General features: G+C 40.0%; 1 protein-coding gene across 1 annotated transcript; it reads left to right on the forward strand.

Moving 5' to 3' along the window:
* Positions 1-1,080: 1,080 nt before the first annotated feature.
* SLC10A3 (solute carrier family 10 member 3) lies at positions 1,081-3,040 on the forward strand. The gene has a single exon (XM_044081762.1). The coding sequence runs from the start codon at positions 1,370-1,372 to the stop codon at positions 2,711-2,713; it is 1,344 nt and encodes a 447-aa protein (XP_043937697.1). The 5' UTR covers positions 1,081-1,369; the 3' UTR covers positions 2,714-3,040.
* The last annotated feature ends 20,033 nt before the right edge of the window (positions 3,041-23,073 follow it).

The following is a 23,073-nucleotide window of genomic DNA, read 5'->3' on the forward strand; positions in this document are numbered from 1 at the left end:
TAGATCAGGGGAGGTCATCGTACCTCTTTACTCATCCCTCATCAGGCCCATAATTGAGTACAATGCCCCTTTTGGGATGTACCTTACCAGACACCTGCAGCAACTGGAAAGACCCCAAAAGTACCTCACCAAGAGGATCAAAGGGCTCAAACAGATGCCATATGCTGCCCGGTTAAAGAAACTCCAGCTCTACTCAGTGGCATACCGCCTGCTCAGAGGCGATCTGTGCCTGACGTATAAAGCCATGTCCAACCCGGAATTGATGGACATGCTGCAACTCAGAAAATCGAAATCCCATCGAGCTACGCGCTCGAGAGACTTGAACCTCAGCACTGAAATAAATAGGACATGCTGGAGGGACAGATTCATAACCCAGAGGCTCCCTTCACTCTGGAATAAAATCCCAGTCCAGGTTAGGCAGAGTCCCACATTGACTCTCTTCAAGAGGAATCTTGATGAGTGGATGGGAGATCGTAGGTTTACCCCGGCTATCACTTCTGTGTCACTGTTAGACAGAGGCACAGTATACTAACCTCAAAAAAGGCACAGGAAAATTAATTTAAAATGGGTGGCGAAAGCCAAACACACTCTGGCTAGGCTTATAAATGCCCTAGGGCAGATAGCCTAGTATGAACCTATTGATGCACACTTGTTAAATACTGCTATCTTTCGGTTCAGAAGATGATTTATATTTTAAGAGGTCTGATGTGTCCACTTTCTGAAAACAGGAAATCTTCTGCCAAGTTTAACCTAAGTTACTGACTCATCTTCAAATTTTTAACAGAGGTACACACATTTTTGGAGGATGGAAGAAGATATGAAGCATGCACCCTCAGTATTCTTTTAGTTTGTTCTTTCATCAGCCGAATCCTGAAACGTTCTGGAATGTAATACAAAGAGAAACTGCGGGCTAAGAAAGGCTTGCAGCAGACCAGCAGTCAAACAGTTAATTTCCTGGGCGTTTACACAGCCTGAAGGCCACACTTATGTTACATTGTAACAGGCATGGGTGTTGCCCTACAGAAGCTGCTACTGTTGCTGTGCTGCAGTGACAATCTGGGGCGGGGCTTCGAGTGGGTGGTACCAAGTGGGCGCGCCGTTTGAGCCCGGAAGGAAACGGTTGGAAAACCTGCGCTGGAGAGGCGGAAGATGTTACCGGCGAGGACAAAATCTTCTCACAGATGACAGAAGGCAAGTTTAGTGTAGTCGGACCACGGTTACGGCTTTGTTTTAACGTTCTACTACTGTACTGCACAGTATACAACACAGCACACGGTGAAATCTCTGATGTACAGGGCACTCTTGCTGGTACTGCTGTGTAAGAACCGGGGATCCAGCCCGCTGGTACAGCTGAAGGGAAGTTGATAGTATGAAAACGGGCGTGTTGTCTCTTATCTGTGGGCTAACTATGATGGCAGCAGTGGTCGGGACCACGGTGCTGCCGCAGGGGCCAGAAGAACTGTTGAGGATTGGGGACAGTAATGTCGTTGAATTTGAGTTTCCCGAGCGGAGACGCGGCATCATCGTAGTTAACAGTGACAGTGAGCAGTGGCAGGATGGCTGGACTTTACGAGTAGAGTCTTTGGATCCAGCTGTTCTGCGCATTGAAAATGTAAGTGAGGGTCAGAGTTCTGGGTCGGGTTGGCAGCAGGGTCGAAGTCACATTGTTCATATTTACTCGGGTGTGGCTGGTACAGCTCCTCTTCTCCTTCAGTTACTGGATCTAAATCCAAAAGACAAGCCGATCATCATTGCAGAAAGAACAGAGTTCCGTATTCATGTATTGCCTGATGCTGTTCCCACACCATTAGTTGGAGACCTGGAACATTTTTCTGAGCATCCAGTTCTTTATGTGCTCCTTCCTCTGATTTTCATCAACAAGTGTGCATTCGGATGTAAAGTGGATCTAGCGACTTTGAAGGGATTACTAAAGCAGCCCCAGCCCTTGTTGGGGGGTATGCTGGGGCAGTTTGTTATAATGCCCTTGTATGGCTTTGCCCTTGCCAAAATAATTGCTCTGCCAAAAGCACTTGCCCTTGGACTAGTGATTACTTGCTCTGCCCCTGGTGGAGGAGGAGGTTATCTCTACAGTTTACTCCTAGGTGGAGATGTGACAGTTGCCATATCAATGACTCTTATTTCCACTGTGGTGGCTACTGGGATGATGCCACTTTCTTCTGCTATTTATAGCCATCTTCTGCAAGTTCATGATAGCCTTCATGTCCCCTTTATCAAGATCCTAGTAACACTGCTCTTCATTGCTGTACCAATTTCTACTGGCATGTTCATAAAGTATAAGTTTCCCAAAGTCTCTGGATTTTTGCTTTTGCTTATCCGACCTTTCAGTTTTTTACTAATTATTGGGGGACTCTTCATGGCCTATCAGATGGGAGCAGCAATACTTGCCAATGTACAACCCCACATTGTTATTGCTGGTGTTACCGTGCCAGTCTGTGGACTTTGTGTGGGGTACCTACTGGCATTTTGTTTGAGACTCTCAAGTCCCTTGCGTAGAACAGTCAGTATTGAGGTTGGGGTACAGAATAGTCTTCTGGCTTTAGCAGTGCTACAGCTATCCTTTCAACGAGCAGATGCAGATTTTGCCTCCCAAGCACCTTTCCTTGTGGCACTCAGTAGCACATCAGAAATGCTGTTAGTGGTAATTGTGTATTTGGTTTACAGTAAGTTGTGCCCATCTGCTGGGACAAGCTGAGCTCTTTGACATTGTTTTTCTGTGGCCAGGCCTTGAAAGAGGCAGAAGTAAACTTGTTCTGAAAAAGGTTTACAAGCAACTAACCTAGTTTGTGTGTCAGACTGAGCTCACCTGAATTAAGCGCCTTGTTAAAAGCCAAAGGCCTTTTGTGATAGGCCATTTTCTATGCACTAAGAGAGTAAATTATTTTTATACAAATATTTTATTTTACAACAAACAGGTTATTGTCTTATGCTGCTGTCTACTGTAATCCAAACAGTGACTCATAACCACTCATTTGCATTATAACATATAGAAATGCTGATTTGAATAAAAAAATCAAACCCACTTTTCCTGTCTTGTCACTGATTAAGCATGTATTTAGAAACCATATGTGGTGTTTTGAGTAAAATAGATCCTCTCATATCAAGCAGCAGCTAGTAGCCATTTTTTCCTCCATATCACTGTGCCATTGTATTTATAAGCATTTTGATTACTTTAACAATGACATCAGTCACCAATTGGTGATCTGGAATATATGAAATACTACATTGTTAGTGAAGGCTGAGGTCACAGTGGTGTTACACTGGGAATATTAGATTGATGCATTTTATTTGCCAGTGTGTATCCTGTGCTGTTTTCTGTGTTTTGGGTTTACTGATTTAGTGAGGTACATGCCAAATGGGGCATTGTACTCCATGATTGACTTAATGAGGGAAGAGTAGATGGAGACCTCTTTCTTCCTGTCAGAAGGGAGGCTCCGGCCATGTCATTTCAGAAGGTAACTGATCTTTGTGCATTATTATGCAAGGTTGCTACCATCACTTGCATTACTGTTTTCATTAACGGTGTACAGATGCCATGAGCAGTTTGTCTGATATTTTGTTGTACATTACAGAACCATACATGAGACAAAGCATTCTAGTAAAGTGATAGCATTTTTTTTTTCTTTCTTTTATTCATGGTGGTATCATTAGCGGACCGGAGTTCCGCTGTGGCGACCCCTAACTGGGAAAAGCCGAAAGACACAAACAAACATTCATGGTGGTATTAAGCACAAAGTTTTCTTCATCTAGCATTTTAATTTATTCTGTCACATTGGTCTGCACTGTACTCATTTTAATATAAGTGAAATTGTTTCTGTCTTTTTTTATCTGAAAACATTTCCTTCTGCACCCATTCCAAACATGGGGAATGATTCTGTGTGCAGTCATTCATAATACTGAAGTGTTATCATGAAAAGTTTTGTGCATTACTCAGAGTTGGGCACATTTGTCCTCATTGCAACAAAATACAGTAGCTTAAAAAGTGTTGTTAATACTGAGCTTAGCTTTATTTGTTCATTTGTCAGTTAGTTAAATAAGCAGACTCACAAATGGATGTTTTTGTTTTTTCAGCTGTGGCTGAAAATGTACAGTAAATGCACAAAAATAAAATGCAAGGTAGGAGTGAACAGGGAACTGATCTAGGGAAGAGAAGTCATGCTATATTGCATTTTTTTTATCCTGCCTTCTGTGACCACATTAAACTTCCCCTTCCCACCTATCTGAACTCTCCATTCCCTGAGAGAGGAGTGCCCTTTGGCCCTTTCAGTCTTCCTAGATGTGGGAATTGGGCAGCATTGGTGGTACAAATCATTCATTCTCAGGGACAGGGGGCTTATTTTCACCCCTGTACATGCCCAGAAACATGCAGAAGTGGGCCTTTGTAAGACGCATGTCATGTTCTGCAAGTACTTTAAAACCTCATAAGACCTTGTTTCCCTTGAATCAAGTGCTCCCATGAGATGTGCAGTTTTCACTAGGAATTCAGTCGTAAGTATGTGTGCCATGGTTTCCCAATAAGAGATGCAAACAGTTATTGTCGTATTGTTTCTCTCCTCTTGCTAGCTCTTCCATTGACTGTAACAGTAATTGAGCACATTGTCTGGGTTGTAGTCAGACTTTCACTTCTCTCTCAACTTGCATATTGGTCTAACACTGATAGCATATTCCAAGTGAAGTCTTCCATTGACTGTAACAGTAATTGAGCACATTGTCTGGGTTGTAGTCAGACTTTCACTTCTCTCTCAACTTGCATATTGGTCTAACACTGATAGCATATTCCAAGTGAAGTATTTTCTAATTATTTCATTATTTGTAATGTGAGCATGATTTGTAATTCAGCTGCTGCGTGCAGGTGAGTAAGTCTTTGTGTGGACCTGCTAAAAACAAAAACTTGAATTACAGAGCTTTCCCAGTAGCTTCAGCTAACTTGTTAGCTACTTCTCCATCCCTGTCTACAGGAAATATGGGCTGACGTAATAGCCGAGCCATTCCAGTTCATTTCCACCCATCAGTCATCCTGTCTATGAAAAAAAAAATAGTTCATATCAAAATTAAAAATACTTTCTTCTGCTGCTCTGTTCTTCATTTTCACATCTATTTAGAGGTCACAGTTTTTTTGTTCTTGTCCCACTATGTCTATTATTTGGCCAGGACATGGATGAAATATTTACCTCTTCCTTTAAGTACCACAAGATCTTTATCCACCTAACTTACCAACAACTCCAAGAGCTGAGCCCTTAGCTTAACTTTCATTAACTTTGTGCTTTATTTTGGTTATATTATATCCCCTGCCTTCTCTTTTAGAGAGAAAACTATTGTTTTTGTTATCCTCCCCTCATATGTTAAACTCTCATGTTTCTTGCACCTTTCTCTGTACAATCTCTTTTTCCTTGCAAGGCTTTCATAACTACACATAGTACTCTTAACTGATCTACCAACTGCTTGATAAAGGGACAGGCTGACAGGACAGTTCACTTGATGGGTTACATATCTATGTTTTTTCAGCTTGCCATTCCCAAAAGAGAGTATATTGGCTTAAACTAATTATAGAAAAAACTAGACTTTTTTTCCATTCAGTTACTGATAATGCATGCCACTATATCATTGCTTAAGAGTGCTGTTTAAAAATTCAGTACTCCAAAGATGTTTCATACACATGCTTCAAAAACACTGCAACATACCAATTCTTAATAGGTGTATTATTCCCCTATCCACTGATTTGATTATTGCTTTTGGGGGATGGATCAGTAGATTACATCATGTGCTTTTGTATATTTTATACAGATGGGGAGACACGGTAGTGCAACAGATGTCAGATGACTTTCTTGGAAACTCCTTTCTTTCCCTTTTATAGGTGCATAGGATATTACTAGGCTAATGGCTCAAGAGCCCTTAAAAGCCTAGTGTCAGTCTTACCCAATGTTCTATCCCTAGGGATGGACAACAAGGGTCAGCAAGCAGGGTTTTGACAATTTTTACAGACTGCATAACGGATGTGGCGCCACTACAAGAGTGAATTTGTGATTTTTTTTTTCCATCCATTGTTCCAAGTTGCACTTGAAGATGGTCGGGAAAGGGCTCTGCTCCATGTGAGTATGAAGCCTATTGCATAAGAAGGACAATCTCTGGGACACATTTCTGTCTCTCCAACATGATCTATTCATGCCAGAGAGCAGGTTTAGATCCTTGGAGTGGATAACCTTTGTAAAATTAGTTTTATGAATATGCAACATTTTCCCTCATGGCTGGGGCAGAGACTGCCTTGTAGGTCAGGCGTAGATCACCCCTCTGTAATAGGTATGCAACTGAATATAGTGATGGGGCTTTTAATCAGTCCACATATTACATGTTGGTTGTACTCTGAGTGCCTTCAGAGGTTTCACACCAAAAAATATAATTTGTTGTAGGTGCCTGGTGAGGTACATAACAAAGGGTGCATTGTACTCAGTTATTGGTCTGATGAGGGCTGAGTGCAATGCTACTGTGTCTGTCTGAGTGTCCAGATCTCTCTTCACTGAATCCACTCAGCGTGCTGTCAGTGTTGAATTTGCATAGGTATTTGATTCCCCAAAGGGTGTTATTATGCGCTTCTTTGCATTATTTTCAGACTGTGGCTCCCTGACATCAATAATTAGTCTACATCAGTCCTTTCTGTAGAATATCAACATTATTTTGGGAGTCAGTGATTGGTCCCAACTTGCAGTCATCAGCAAACTTGGTCAGCCAAAGGCCATCTGCATTTGCTTTGACATCTAAGAGGTATATCCCAGGCAGGAGGGGGCCCAGCACTAAGCCCAGTGGTACTCAACTGGTGACTGTTCTCATGCTGGATGTGGATTCCCCACTCTAATATCATGTGTCCTATCCATGAGCCATTTGGCTATCTATCTGGTGACGAAGGTTATATCCAACTTTGTGAGTTTGTCTATAATACCTGAGTGGGGTATTGTGTCAAATGCTTATTTAGGTCAGGGGCAGTGTTGTGCACTCTTACCTTCATCCATGGCCTTAATGACCTTCTCAAAGAAGTCCACGAGAATGAGCAGGCAAGTCCTGCTCCTTAAAGCCGAACTGGAGTGGCTCTTGAGTCTGGAGATTTCCTATGTCATCATTAATCAGGTCCACTGTCTTGCATTTGAGACTAGTCAGACTTGGGTCAGTAGTTTCCTGGGTCTGTTGATGGTTCCTGTGATGACCCACCACTGGACTAGTAATCAAGGAGCGTCAGTCCTCACAACTGGCAACAGTGGGCGACATTCTCTGGGAGGATGAGTACACACAGTATTTCCAGATGCTGCTCTCTGCATCAAGTGCAGTCCTCCCTTAAGAGCACATAGAGACCACAGTCAGTCTGGGGCTGGTTTCTCACTCTCTGCAGATCCCAATAAGAGTCCCCACTGGCACAGCTATAGAGTTGAGATCTCAGTTGAGTGACCGAGCCAAGACTTCCAGCACCCTCTCTGTCCAACCAGTGCTTCATTGTCCCTGCCCAACTAGCTGACACACACACACTTTGAGGTTTGATTTATACACACCCACGCACCTGGGAAAGGCTGGCACAGGTTTACTAGCTATGCCCGTTTCTGCCCAGACTATAAGGTAGTTTCCACTGCCACCAGTGGTTTGACCAAGAGCAATGCTGTTTGGAGTGGCCCACGCAGTGTCCTCACATAGATATGCATATACTCTCAAAACTTAAATATCTCTACACAGATCAGCCACAATGAAAGGTTTAAATACATTTAATAATAATTAATAAAAGAACAAGAAAATACTCAGTATATATTCAGTGACATCAGAGGTCAAAACCACAGGGAATATTTAAAATAACATGGCAATACAGGCTCACACAAATAACATGGCAATACAGGCTCACACAAATAAAGAAAATTATTTTGGCTGAGTATAGGTAGTGTTATATACAGCCAACTCGTCACATTGTTGAGAGTTTCCCTTACGATTTTGGACATAACTAAAAATGCTTTGTGGATATCTTTTGCTTTGGAAGCTATTTTAGTCTAGTATTTAACTTATGAAGACTTAACTAGTTTCCGATTTGCCTATTGAGACGAATGAGGGATTTTCTTTCTCTGTTGTACACCCTCCCACTTACTTCTAGACAGGAATTTCTTCCTTCTGTGTTTTTGCTAGGGGTTCACCAGGGTGACTTTTTTTTTTTTTCTGGGTAGACCTGGGTTTAGTTCAGTCAGGTACTGGTGTTTCTATACAGTTATTTAAGTGGTTGTATAGGGCATTCATGTATACTTCTGCATAGGTCTCTGTATTTTCGGGGTTATGGGAGTCTTTAAAATGACCTATGCTATAACTTAATAGAAGGTGATTTGCCTTGGAAAAATTCTTTAGGCTTTTAAGGTTTGGTGGGTGAGGGGTTCTACTGTTACATTTATTTCAAGGGAGACTGGTTTATGATTCTGTCTTACCAATGAGGACATTATGCTGGGGGGGGGGGTGCAGTGCTCCCAGTGTTTGAGTACTATGTCAAGGATATTTGAGCCCCTAGTGGGAGTGCAGACCAGCTGTTCCACAGCATTTGCATTGACTTCAGGAGTCTCTGAGCCTGCATGTTAGTGGCCATGCATGTTTCCCAGTTTATGGAGGAAGGGATAGTTAAACTCGCTCAAGAATACTGGGACTTTTAGTGCTCTAAACTGTAGTCCTGGGTAACTCCTTTGCTAAGTAAAATGTTTCCTTTAGCCTGTTTTCTTTTGTATTTTAATTAAACGGAAATAATTCTGAATATTGATTTGATGTAATCCAAAAACCACATTTTCTCTTATTATTTAGTGACAAGATGGTGCTGCTTAAACACACATTCTTTTAATAGTCTGCAGTTAGTGCAGAGGATTGAGGCTCTGAGCTGTTAACAAGCCACTTCCTGATGTCTAGAGAACCCAGTTTAATTCTTTCCACCTACATTTGCCTGCTGTGCGATTCTGAGCAGCTCACTTAAGTAGAGAGTTGGCCTGAGTCACTGCTGAAGAGGGCACACATCCTTTAGGCTTACCTAGTCAACAGATTAATAAAATGAAACATAAATGATGATGCAGTTAAAAGCATAAATATATGTTTAACACTGGGAGCAGAGGTTGCATAGTATGCAGACACGTACAAAGCTCCTCATTGTATGAGTAAAAAAAAAGTGTAAGCCAGTAATCTGTATGCATATGACTCAGTGTAAACTGCAAGCTGTTCTGCTAAATTAGTTTGGGGGCAAATATCCAGCTGGTAATTTTCCTGAAGAGACAGATAGCTTTTGCTTTAGTATTCATGCTGTATCCGGAGCTTTTGGAGAGCATTGGAATGGTAGAATCAGATTCTGTAGGACTCATTCTTAGGCATGGTTAATTGTTCTTTCATTCTGCACATAGTTCGGCAAGTTAGTGTATGGAAAACTGAAATCTGGTCACCACTGGAACAGTTCCAGTTTCATAGCCTTTTATTCCTATTAATAACTCAAGTGGAAGTTCCATATATAATGCGCAACATGTCACGTTTTGCTTAAAGTTATTTAGTTAGTGGTGGACTGAGAGAAAAAACTTGCCTAGAAGTATGCCTTAAACTTTGATTTAAAATGTTTACAGAAAGATTGTGCTATAAAATATTAAGCTGTTTTGCTGTGCAGGATCTGAATTTTATGCAGATATGTTCTTTTCATATTTTTAGACATTGAGTTTGTAATGGTGACTATTAAAGTGGAAATGTTTTTATTCTTCTCTCTGTGACAAAAACAGACTTGGCACGTCACATACTAGAATAACAAATGTATTGCTAGCCATATAACAGGGCATTGCAAGACCTACTACTATTCATATTATTTATTTATTTATACTTGTTATTTATTTATTTAACTTAGGTTTTAATGACAGTGCTAGTTCTACTAAGTGTGAGGCATATTTTTAGGGGAGGCCCGTAGTGGTGTTTATACTGACTAGGGAACATTTGGCCAGGGCACACAAGTAGGTGCAGTGGTATCTTTTACATTCACCTTATGTTTTACATCCACCTGAACACTGACCAACTGTGGCAGATGGGACCTCAGTAATGTCTCATCTGAAAAATGTTACCTTCCAAGAGTATAGCATCACCCTTATGCTGCACTCCGTCATTATTGGAAAAAAAATTATTGTAAGTACCTGCTGTGGGACTACAACCTACAGCCTTCTTTAAACATCAGAGCCACGAGTGCATCCTGAACCACTGCAGTCTAGAACTGAACTATGTATCTGTCTGGCTACTGTAATCTAGTGTTATGCTACAGTTCCCTTTGCAACACTGTGAACTTGCCTAAAAAGCAGTGAAGAGCCATGAGGACAGCTGTGACAAGGAATATTGAATTACAAAGAATCTGCTCTTGTCTTTGTGATGAGGTACTGCATCCAGATGGCTACTAAGACAATTATCAATATCTTCCAGAAGAAGTTTGTGCACAACCTGCTGATTACAAATTTGATTTTAACTTGTTGAAGCACATACCTGCTCACCTTGTGGGCAACAGTTCTTCAGAACTGTAGGAAAACCCCTTCATTGTACAGCTGACTCACTGGAATATAATTTTCCAGTTGCACAGTGATGGTGAAAAGAGAGATGCCCTGCAAGGATGAAAAAAGTGCTTACATATGTTACATGTAGAGACTGTTCACTTCTGGGAGATGGGACCAGTAAGACTGATTGACAGAATATTTTTGATTACATGAAAAATCTTCAGGATTAGAAGATGCAAAGATCCATTTATATAACAAAAGAACTTAGACTGTATTAAAAAAACACTCTAGCTATGCAAACACATTTTGTAGCAGCCACTCGCTGCGCAGTCATTTCATTTCTTAGGTGAGTTTTTGAAGTGTTCTTTCCATGTATGTGCTGCAGCAAATAATGGGTGAGGGTCTTGAATCATTTTTTTGAAGGATATTGAGTGGTTGATGATGGTATGGATTCCATTTTGAAACAGTCTTACTTCAAAACTTTAGCAAGTCTTACTACTGCCTTGGAAGAATAGTTGTCTTTGTCTTCAATATAAAGAAAAAAAGTGTGTGTGTGAGCGTTCACACACACACACACACACACACACACCCAATATTTATTTTGGCATTGCCTAAAAAAGGCTCTAAGAGGATGGATAAAGTTTAGGCCAGTATCCAAAAAGGTACCAGCTCGCTAAAACAAATAAATGTCACTTTGAGCCCACTTGTGATTTTCCCAAGTCAGAAAGACTAGGTTACCTTTATACTCCCATTAGAATTCCAGTCCTAGTCTTTTTAATATAAAACGCACTTTGTTTAGCCACATGTGAAAAGGTACCAGAAACAAATCTAACAATTGGCTACAAGTAATTACAAGGCAATTCAAAGGCAGACAGGCTAGCAATGAAAAACACAAATAGTGTAAGACAATTGCAAAGTATACTAAGTTTATGGAAGGGTCTTCCCAGTTTCTTCTGCCAGTAATCAGTAAGACAAGTAGAGGAGATGAGACTGGGAGGTGCGTCTGGGACCAGGTGTACAAAAGATGAGATTTGGGGGTAGCTTCCAACGCTAGATGTGCGGTAGGGCAGGCAGCTCAAAGTGTAAAAGCACAACAGTGTGTGCTCAGTATCAAATTTAGAAGACAGGTAGCAAAAATGCAGTAAAGTGAGGGCCCAATTAGAACACATAAACCAGGCACAGAAATCAAAAAGCACTGCAGACTATAAAATGCTTTAGATTTAACTTTGGATAAAGAGCAAACACAACACTCAAAACTGATTTAAAAAGTAAGATCAGTGCAATATTGTAAATGTAGTTTAATTGTACTTCCTGGATGGAAGTCCAAAAACTTTTTGTTTTTCAGCTTCTAAGCTTCCAGCAGTCCCAAGCTGCTTCACATACACCTCTAGCCACTTAATAGGTAACAAAACTGTAGTTTATATACAACTGCATTGCTTAGGTGTCACAAATCTTTAGATCTCCACAATGATTCTTGTATATTTCCTCTCTCTCTCTCTCTCTCTCTTTTCTTTTCCTTGTCATCTTTATTTCCTGACAAGAGGCAGCCTAGGCTCACTGCATTACACACTACTCTGTGCTGCATGGGTGATGAGACCCTTCGTCAGGAGGTTACTCCTGCACAGCATGCACCTCCTGAGAGCAGGTAACATGGAAGTGACTAGGAAGCTTCAAGGGGCTGGAAGTTAGGGTACACTCCCCAGTAGCAGCAGCAGTATAATAGTGTTGTACACAAAACACTGATCAATAAATTATAACATGTAGTTACTGATGTACTCTTGATAAGATGGATAGCTGCATGGCTTACAAATAGGGCATGTCAAGTATCGTACATCAATCGGACAGGTGAAATTCATTGTTATAGTCCGGGTGTACCACAACACACTGTCCTGGGCCCATACCTGTTTAGATTGTATCTTTTTCATCTGAGGTGTTCTACAGTCTGTATGCAGATGACTTGAAAATGGGTAAACTGATTACATGTGTTACAGCTAGGGCATGTCTTTGAAAATAAGTTGAATAAATTGATCATTTGGGCACAGGGGAATAATATAGGTTCATATGTAAATACTAGCCTAGCTGTCCTTGGTCATTTTGAGTCTAGCCAGTTTCCCTTCAAAGATGAGAATCAAACCCTGTACCTTGTTTCTTTGAGATAAACACCTTAATCATTATGCTATCTTCCTAACCTGCATTATGTCAACTTCCCAACCCCTGTATGCTAATAAAAACATCAAAAACTAAACATATGAGATTTCAGAGACCTACATTGAAAGGGGATTATTTAATGCAGCACACAATAATTGAAACTGTAGATTAATTTAAGGATCTGGGTATATGGGTAGATCCAGCAGTTTTTCTTATATCAACCAATTGGTTAATGATAGCTCCAGAACTGTAGGTTGTATAAAAAGAAATATAAAGTCTGGGAAATATTTTTACTTTTGTACCTCACAATCCCCATATTTCTAATATTTTAATGGATTTGAGAATGTACACACGTAATTTGAATTTAAAAATCCTTTTCAAAAACTCTGTTTCTAGTTCCTTTGTTAACCCCTTGGCTATTTCTAGTACTTATAATCCCCCACTTCACTCTACTGTCCAATTATTTGAGAATATTTGTGAATTGGACATAGATAATTCAAAATTTACCAGTGGGAATGTTAATTTTAGTGAGAAAAAGATTACTGAAGAAATAAAGAAATTGTCACATACCACTAGAATCATGAAACCAGACAAGGGGGAGGTGTAGTTTTGATGAATTACGGGGATTATAATAAGAAAATGTTATTCATTCTAGAAAGAAAGGCTTATACAAAATCTTCTGTAAATGAACTTAATGGTGCATATAACCGTATAAGAAACTAATTCCAAGATCTTTTTATTGAGGGTTCAATATATATATAGATGTTCTTAATTATTTTATCGGTTCCTTACCCCAAACTGTCTGTTATGTTTGGTTTACCGAAATTACACAAAAACCTAGTTCAACCACCCATCCACTCCATAATAGAGACTAAGGGTTCCATTACCCACCTATTGGCAAAATATATGGATACATGTTTTTAATGAGACACACATTTGCAAGGACTCATGGAGTTTTTTAGACGCTATGGACAAAATACCTTTTAAGGATGCTTATATTTTTATAACCGTTGACATTAAGGACTTGTATTCAGTCATACCCCATGATACGGGGTTAGATTGGTTTACAGAGTACTTCTATGAAAAAGGCATTGCACATTTTGATGTTTTAGTCTATACACAATTGATGGAAATGGTCCTTAAAAACAATTTTATATTGTTTAACAAAGAAATAGATTTGCAACAAGAGGGGGTGGCTATGGGCTCTGCATGTGGTAGTCTCTATGCTAATATTGTGGTCAGGCAATGGGAGAAAACATTTTTATTTCCCTCATGCTATTTTTAAGCATATTAAGTTCTATACCAGGTTTTTGGATATGTTTGTTCTATGGGATGGACCTATTGATGTTATTGATGGTTTTATTGATTATATTGAAACTTCGACAGAATTTTTAAAGTTCATCCACACCAGTGACTTCAACATGATTTCTTTCTTAGACATTTTCTTGGTGAAAGATTATCTAAACAAGAAGTTTGTATCAAAGATTTTTAGAAAAAGTACATACTCAAATTCTTTATTGCATTTCTCCAGTACCCACCCTATAAAACAAAAGAAGGCAATTGTAAAGTGCCATTTTGTGCAGGTAGCACGTATGGTGTCTGGCATGGAGGAATTCATGGATGAATGTGATAATTTAAAACAGATGTTTGTGAAAAGAGGATACCCTTTTAAATTTATAAATGACATTATGATTGAGGTTGTTAACAAGAGGGAGCGTGTTTTTTATTTGCCTCTACTTTCAGGTGATGTTACTATAAATGTTACATCTATTAATCAACATGACAATATTACAATTAAAGAAAGTAGAGATTTTAAAACTTCCTTTATCACTATTTTTACACAAGATAGTTTTATGCCAAGAGACATTTTAGTAAAAAATGATTCCATCCTTAGACATGAGAAGAACATTAGACCTTTAATATGATTGCAACCACCATATTATACAGACGAGATAAGAACTTGAAAAATATATTTGAGACTAGTAATATCTATTCCAACCACAGGTCTGGTTTTATGAATAAATATGGTAGCTGTAACTACTGCAGATACATAAGAGGGGAACACATTTTACATCAACAGTGTAGAGATTAGGATTAACCAGAAATATAATTGTGGCTTGCAGAAAGTTATTTATTGTGCTATGTGCAGTATCTGTTCTTGTTATTATATTGGCAAGACTGAATGAAAGTTTAAAAAATGTATATATGAACATATATATAATATTAAAATAAAAGAGACCAATGCCCTAAGTAAGCATATAATGGAGAACATTAATCACAAGTTTCAATTTTTTTATTATAGATAGTATTAGCACTGACATACGAGGGGGGGGGGCTTGGTCATTATTTCTGGGGGAAAAAAAGAATTATATTGGCAGTTACGTTTAAATGCAGGGAACTGGCCAGGTCTTAATGAGAACATTACTTTTAGCCCTATTCTGAAATTAAAAGCATTAGAGAGGTAAATCTACCTTGCCAGTATTTATTTATGTATTTAACTTAATAGTATCCATTGCATAAAACAGTCTTTTAGATTTCCATTTTAAACACTTTTTTATATATTTTTTTTATACATATATTTATGATATGCATATTTATGACATTATTTAGCATTTAGTTTGTATTTATTAGGGGGTTGTGTGTGTGTTTTTGAAATCAGGTTATTACTTATGCATTCACTACCAGGACTACTAACATTGTGCTTGTATTACTTTTAATTAATTTGCTTCTTTAGTTGTTTTATTGATTATGTCACTTCCTTTTGTACTTGTATATTATAAGGAAGTTCGCACGTGTGATAAGTTATCTGATGAAGTCTTGATCTTCTAGATGAAAGCGCTTATCCTTGGTGAACAATTCATGTGTTTTTGTGGAGTGAATAAAGTGGATTTCGTTTACTACAACAGAGTCTTTCATCTATTTTTACTTGTGAGTGGGTCCAATCCAGCTGCTTCACTTGGTTTCTTTATTTCTGTTAAAGTCTGGGAAATCAGAAATGATGAAATTGTTTGTTTGTTACATTAGACCCAAACTTGAGTGTGGAATAGCAATATTAATAAGATTTGCCATAGACAAAGGAATACTCTTATCTCCATTAAAAAAAAAAGTATTAAAGAATCCTCAGGCAACCTTTCTTAAATATTCTGTAGGAATGAGACTTGTACTATTTGGCTCTCTGAGAGAACAGGGGATGCATGGAATAGACTACCAAATTACATTACAACAATCACTAGTTTTGAACTTTTTAAGAACAACCTGGACACTTATTGTGGGAATAATTGTATATATTGGCAGGCTGTACCTGAAACATATGTATGTGTGTTTGCAACAGACTCTGTAACTGAGGAAAGGAGATGGTGACAGCTGATGGTCAGCAGCAGAGAGGGAAATATCAGGTTACAGGCTTTTGTTTTACTTTTATGTATGTATTTATAACACACTGATCATTCTTCAGAAAAAAAAAAAACATACTGTCTGTTAAATGCACAGTAGCTATAGTTAATATTTGTGAAAAAAGTAGAACAAGTATATACTTTGCTATATTTATACTTGGGCAAGCAGCAGTAGTAAACATTTTGAGTCCTTTTGTTAAGATGTTTTCATAGGCGCATAGAAGCAGAATCTGTTTTGCAGGCAGTGGTAGTCACCCCATCTGCTATTGGCAGTGCACACACTTCTGTAGTGTAAAGCAAAAACAGAAGAAGGATCCAGACCATGGCAAATAAAATCATATATTTAATGAAAAAAAGACACAGGGTAAGTGCTTTTGCAGTTACAAGCTGCTTCATCAGACAACCATTACAAAAAATTCATCCACTTTTATATTTAATTACACCAATCAACTTCTGTAGTGTAGCTCTGACGGAGATTTAATTGCATTGTACATTTCCAAGGATCATCACTGAGAAATGTCGGCCTGAACTACAAAGGAACTCAACAATAAAAGCAATCACGGTCACTGTGATTGTAAAATAACTGTATTTATTTTTTTGGGGGTAAAAGTAATGAATATTCCTTAAGTTATGAGGCTGTATTTACCTAATTAAGTTTTGTGTCAGAACTCTAGGCATTTAATTTCATCTTATAAGCTTCAGTGTCAATGCTTTATGATCTTTGCGTTTTGAAATTGGGTTTAAATGTTAGTCACTTGAGGTTAAGAATTTGATTAATTTTTTTTATGTTGGAAAATAAATTTCGGCCTTGCTGTGAAAAACAGCTAATGCATTCATAAGAGACGACTGTTAGAAAAAATTAAGGAAATAATAAAATAGTGCCACTGTTGAGTGTTTTAAGAGACTGGTAACCAAAGCACACAAATCTGATCTTATTCACATTTATTAGCATGCTGCTGCTGTTTTGTGCCCATGTATTTATATCACTTAATCCTTTTTGAAGTATGTCAACTTCTGCACAAATAATGACCTTTTGTAGAGGATCATCTAAAAAGTTTCATGTTTAGCTGTAAACATGACAAAGTTGAAGATGAAAAAAAGCTAGTGTTTCACTCATTTTCAGTGGGCATACACTGCACTATATAGATTGGTGGTATAAATTATTTGACCTGAACCAAACTTCTTTCAGAAACCTAAATAGTGCTGCATTGTTACCTTTGCATGTTATAGACAGATCGAGTTCCTTCTTTTCCCTTTTGATGAACAACCCCTTCTCCTTTGGCATGCATTTGAGACACCTGTACACCTGCTCCACTTACAGAAGTCCCATATTCTTGCATTAATTGCATAGTCAGGACCACATTGTTGGGAAGCAATAACAGCTCATTTGGAAATGTTGGATACCCTTGCTGCTTTCTACCCAAATAATGTCATGGTGCTACAGCTTTTGTCTACTGAAAGCTAATCACAACAATTTGTTGTCCCCAGATATTTCCCTATTAGTTTTACAATTTTATTTTAAATATTCTGCTAACCTGTCAGTCAGTACCTAGGAAAGGACTATGGCTTTCCTCTCTGAAAGCTGTCTTATCATTTTTGAAGGAGCTGTTATTAATTGAATCAGTAGAGTCCAAAGTTCGCTCAACCAATATGACATAATTTGTCCTAACAAGTACCTCATAGGATCATACGAAGTTATTAGGCTAATGGCCCTATGGCATTTACAAGCCTAGCCAAGTTCTACCCTTGTTTCCATGATTAGCACCTAATGCCTGTGTCCAAGAGGGATACCGGTGGAACCCCTGTGGTGAACTTATGGTTACCCATCCAATTGTCCAGACTGCATTTGAAGAGGGCCAATGAGGTGCTCTGTTTGACATGAAGTGTGAGTCTGTTCCAAAGGTGTGGTAACCTCTAGGAGACAAATTTGTCCCTCCAGCAGGTTCTATTGATGTCACATACTAGGTTAAGATCTTTAGAGCGAGTAACCCGTGTACCATTTGACTTGTGAATATGCAGCATTTCCAGTAAAGCAGGGTCAGAGATTGCCTTATATGCAAGGCAGAGATTGCCTCTGTGTAGTCTGTATGAAACAGAATAAAGTGACAGTGACTTCAGATGTTCCACATAAGATAGATGCTGAAGACCTTGAATTTTGCTTGTGAGGAACCTTTGTGGTTTCTCCAATTGCTGCAGGTGCCTGGAAAGGTACATACCAAAAGGGTCATTGTACTCAATTATTGGTCTGATGAGGGAAGAGTACAGGGAGGTTATAACTTCTATCTTCTGGAGGCAATGCCCTTACTTATCTGTTGAGGCATGATGATCAAAGGTAAGACTGCTGTCAACCTGTGCTCAGGTATCTCACCACTGAGTGTTGCTATTGATATGGTAGTTAAGGTAGTTCATAAGCACAGCATCTCTTGGAGAGGGCAGCAACCAGGGCATGGGCTTTAGGCAATAAAATGGACAAGGTTTTAGCATTTAGAGGGAGGTAGGGAAATGCTTTGGGAACTCTTTCTGTGGTATATAGTACCCCAACCCCATGTCCCCAACTGAAATAAAAGGGATTAACAGTATATTTTTTAACTAGATGTATGTCTGACATGCAGTGCCCAGAAGATCTAAGGGCTTTGGTATGCTGTCCAGACATTCAGCTATCCTCCGCAGGATATCCCAAGAGTAAAGCATACTGCAACAGTGAGAAGTAGGACATCTACTGTTATGGTATGATCTTACACAACTGTACTATATTTAGGAGAAGTTCTCCTGTGTGTAATTTAACAATTTTCTATTGTTTTCAATGTCTTGCTTAATGGCGCAGGAAGTGGATGAAAGGGGTCTTGAACCAGTCCACCTACCAGAGAAACAAACAAAATAAATAATGTAATCATAAGCACATAGCAATGAACAGAGCACATACACCCCCCCCAGGATTCAGAAAGCTCTGCATGGAGTACAAGAATAGTGCAAGAGCTGCTGCACGCAATATTGTCGACGAGCAATCCAGGAACAAGCTTCCGGGACGTGCATGAGCGCTTCTACACTATTCTGCATGGACACCACTGCTATATGTTAATTATCTTATTTGCTGGTGAAAACCATGCAAATGAAGTGAATTAGTGATCCAGGAAGCAGGCAGGCATCTGTGCAGGAATAGTGTAACCTGCAGAAATGTATTCGGTTACTAACCAAATACATTTCTGCAAATTACAAAATGGAGGCATGACAGCTCCAAAGAAAGCATGTATTCAATGTAGTAGGCATGCCAATGGCCATTGGCATGGGAAATAGTTGCAGAATTGTAAACAATAACTTTTTTTTGGCCGATTTTGGCCGTTTAAATGTAGGGCAGCAGGTGCACAAATGGGATTGGCCTAAAAATCAGAAAAAAAAGTTGGAAATAAGCTTTTAAACCCAAGTCAGCATTTTTCCATGATAGTCAATGGCATGCATAATACAACAATACCAGGGAATACTGGTTGCTAAGGGGGAAGGCTCAGTGTGAGTGTGGTAACTATGAATTAGCATTCTGCTTTATGCAATTGAGGGGATTGATATAGAATCACAGAATTCCTCTCAGTGTTAGCTTACACCCAACCGTGTAAGTGCAGCAACACCATGGTATAAGTATAAGAGATAAATGACCTCATAAGGAGGAGTGTCATGCATGCTGTAAGCTTATTTGAGCTCTGTGGCCAGTGTTTGTCCTTAGCTAAGCACATCTAAGGAAGGGGGTGAGTCTGAGGCTGCCTAACGGTGGTTACATTGCCTAAACAGGTGTGTGCACCGTGCACCAGGTTTTAAACAAAAAAAAAACAGGAAATAGCAGCTCTGTTCACATCTGAGCACTGGGTGTGCTGCGGAGCTTAAACGGGAAGGCAATTGGAAGGGAAAACAGGTAATCAAGGAGAACTAGCATAGCTGGCAGGTGAAATGTATCAGAATCAGTCAATTACACTGGCAGCAGCCCAGCACACTATTATAAACTATGCAAACACCTTTCACTCTGTTTTCTCCCACAAACTCTATACTATCCATGTACCCAGATGGGGAAATTTTACCTGACAAAGCTAACGAAATGTTAGGGGCTGCTGTTGCTCTCATACATCAATATGTAGAAGAGACTGAGGGTGGTGAGCATGTGGATGCTGACAACCACCCCACAGTGAGGAGAAGAAGAGTGTACAGACCCTGGGTAACCTACCAGGGGCCACATGAGTTGGAGATAGTAGAGAGCTATAGGGAGGACAGGGACATTCTACAGCAAATTGTTGAGCTGTGCCAGCCACGCCTCACACACAGAACCAACAGAAGGGGAACCCATCCCAGTGGATACCAAGGCATGTGTAGGCTTTAAGATTACTAACCACAGGTACCTTCCAAAGGCCAACTGGGGATATTGTGGGGATCTCACAGGCATCATCATCCAGGGTACTCCACCAGTTCCTGGATGACATGTCAGCACATGCCGGTGAGTACATATATTTTCTGTGGCCAGTACTGTTGATGACAGGGCCATGTTCCGACAACTGCAGTGCCAACTATAATGCATCTCAGCAATACTCATGTCATCAGTCATCCATACTCACTGTCCAGATGTCAATATCTGTGACCATCTGAAAGATGGACATGCCATGAATGTGGGCCCAGACATGCACACAGTACACAGGTGGAAGTACCCTAGACAGAGTACATAAAATGTAACTGTCAACTGCATACACCTTTGGAATTGTACATACAGGTTAGCAGCACATTAGTTGTCTGTGTAGCATAGAATACTGATGCAGTGTGGCAGACCACAAAAGGCACAGTTATGAAGTAATGAGAGACTGCCTATGTCCCTGCACATGGCAGCATAAGGGGAATGTCCCAAGTATATCTGTGAGTCAGCTGCAGGAAACTTCCGTATCACCCATGCACTCAGTTCACCCCACCATCAGCCGCAGGTTTATCACAGGTCATATCCCTGCTGTTGGGAATGAGTACAGTATGATCCCTACTTCTATATGGTAATACCCACAGAATGTAGCATGCTGAAGAGGTGCCCCATGCAAGTGTGTCCCGAATTGTAAGCAGCACCCTCCCAGCATCTAGACCAATGGATTAATGTGGACAGGAACTATTGCCATTAACACCTTGCACACTTACCCTGTCACCCCAGGGGAATCCAGTGGCTCACAGCCTGTGAATGTAGGAGTGACAGAATGCACTGGCCTGCTACAGATGGCCTGCATCACTACCAAATGTCTGTACCTCAAATATTTTGGTCCCATTTACACCCAGTACACATCTCAGAGCCTAACTTTAGCAGTCCTGCAGATATCATCCACCTTAGAAGTACCTCTTGCCAACCCTAAACCATGTAAGGTCAGAGGAGCATGTGGTAAATGCATACCATAATGGTCCATAAAGATTGTTTGATAGAGATTTGAACCTCACCCCTGGCAAATGTAAATGTGTATGCAGGGTAAAAATATTTTTGGGATCTCTCATCCACTACATCACCCAATGCCACTATTTACAAAGGCTGGTGATGTTCCTCACCTTAGAAGTACCTTGGGACAACATCCATCCTATAAGCTCCATGGTGCATGCAATAAATGTGGTACACTATAGTAGCAATACATAGCTATGTAGGGTTTTGAATCTCAGTACTGGCATGTGTGTGTCTGTCATCAGTATCCTGTGTGGAGGCTGCTGTGATTGTGTAATAACAGGATCCATTGTGGGGTGGGTTTTGCAAAATTATTATGTTGAGGACCTAGTATATGTCACAATGTCCACCTTACAAGGAAAACATATGTCAAACACTGGAGAGATTCTTGTAGACAATCCATAGCCCTACATGTGACATTATGGATTGGTGAACAATATAGGCAACCCTTCTATTACTCAGAGAACACTCTCCACCCACGTCTCATACACAAACACACTTGGCTAGGCAACAACCACTATATTGGTAGTTCCTTGCATATTGCCTTACAGATAGTAACCATGGTGTGATTGCAGTGGACTACATGCCTGTTAACCACAACAGTGCCACTGACATCAGAAAGTACTTTGATGTGTTACATCTCCTGAGTGTGTGTTATCCAGCAAGTAAAAGGACATGGCACCCTGTTCCATCTCCGCAGTAGGCAAATAAATGTGTACAGTGGCCATTTTGCTATGTTCCCCACTGGACGCCTGCAACAACTGTAGAGTCTGCAAATGTAACCCACAAAGGGAATACCATGTCTTATACACATGCCCTGTTTGGACAGACACCACTAACTTCACTGAATACCTGTATCATGCTGTCAATGTAGGTGCAAGCATGACCTCAGTTACATAGACAGGTCTCACCAAATGAGGTCAGGAATGCTACATCAGAAGATAATTTGTCCACACAACATGCCCCAGAGACCTGAAGTACACCTCCACACATCAAAGAACATACACGTGGGACGACACTGTCCATGTTATGGAATATAGATTGCATACATGGGAAGCAGTGCACATTACTGGCCACCCACAATAGTAACCCAGATCAGTGGATGGTCAATACAGTTCCCACCCCTGGGGACCACTCCAGGGACTACACCCCTGAGTCACACTGGGGACTATTGTCATGTGGCTTGCTGCCAAGTTATTTCCCTTTGCCTAGCCTTGTTCAGCCTTCAGGCTCATTCACCTACTACACACCTGTGAAGCAATGAACCTATGCATCTCAGTACTGGCAAATTGTGTGTGTGTATATGTGGAGATTAATGATTTTGAAGCCATTCACATTCACTACACCTACCATTGCCCTACTTTAACATGCCTGCTGATATCATTCACCTTGAAATAACCCTTTGGCCATGTTTCAGCCCTGTAAGCTCTGTGGCACTTGTAGTAACTGCGTAATACTTTTGTGTAATAAACTAGTTAGGTAGGAGTTCTAATCCTGAACTTGCCAACTGTGGTAATGTGTGTGTTTCTGTGAGAAGTGTGTGTGTGTCTTTGTTGCCACCTGGTTTTGTGGACAT

The sequence above is a fragment of the Protopterus annectens genome, chromosome 8.part1, assembly GCF_019279795.1.
Source record: "Protopterus annectens isolate FY-2018-M chromosome 8.part1, PAN1.0, whole genome shotgun sequence".
Lineage (NCBI taxonomy): Eukaryota > Metazoa > Chordata > Ceratodontiformes > Protopteridae > Protopterus > Protopterus annectens.

Excerpts from the sequence above, each read along its gene's own strand:
- SLC10A3 (XM_044081762.1), top strand. The coding sequence starts at position 1,370 with ATGAAAACGGGCGTGTTGTCTCTTATCTGTGGGCTAACTATGATGGCA.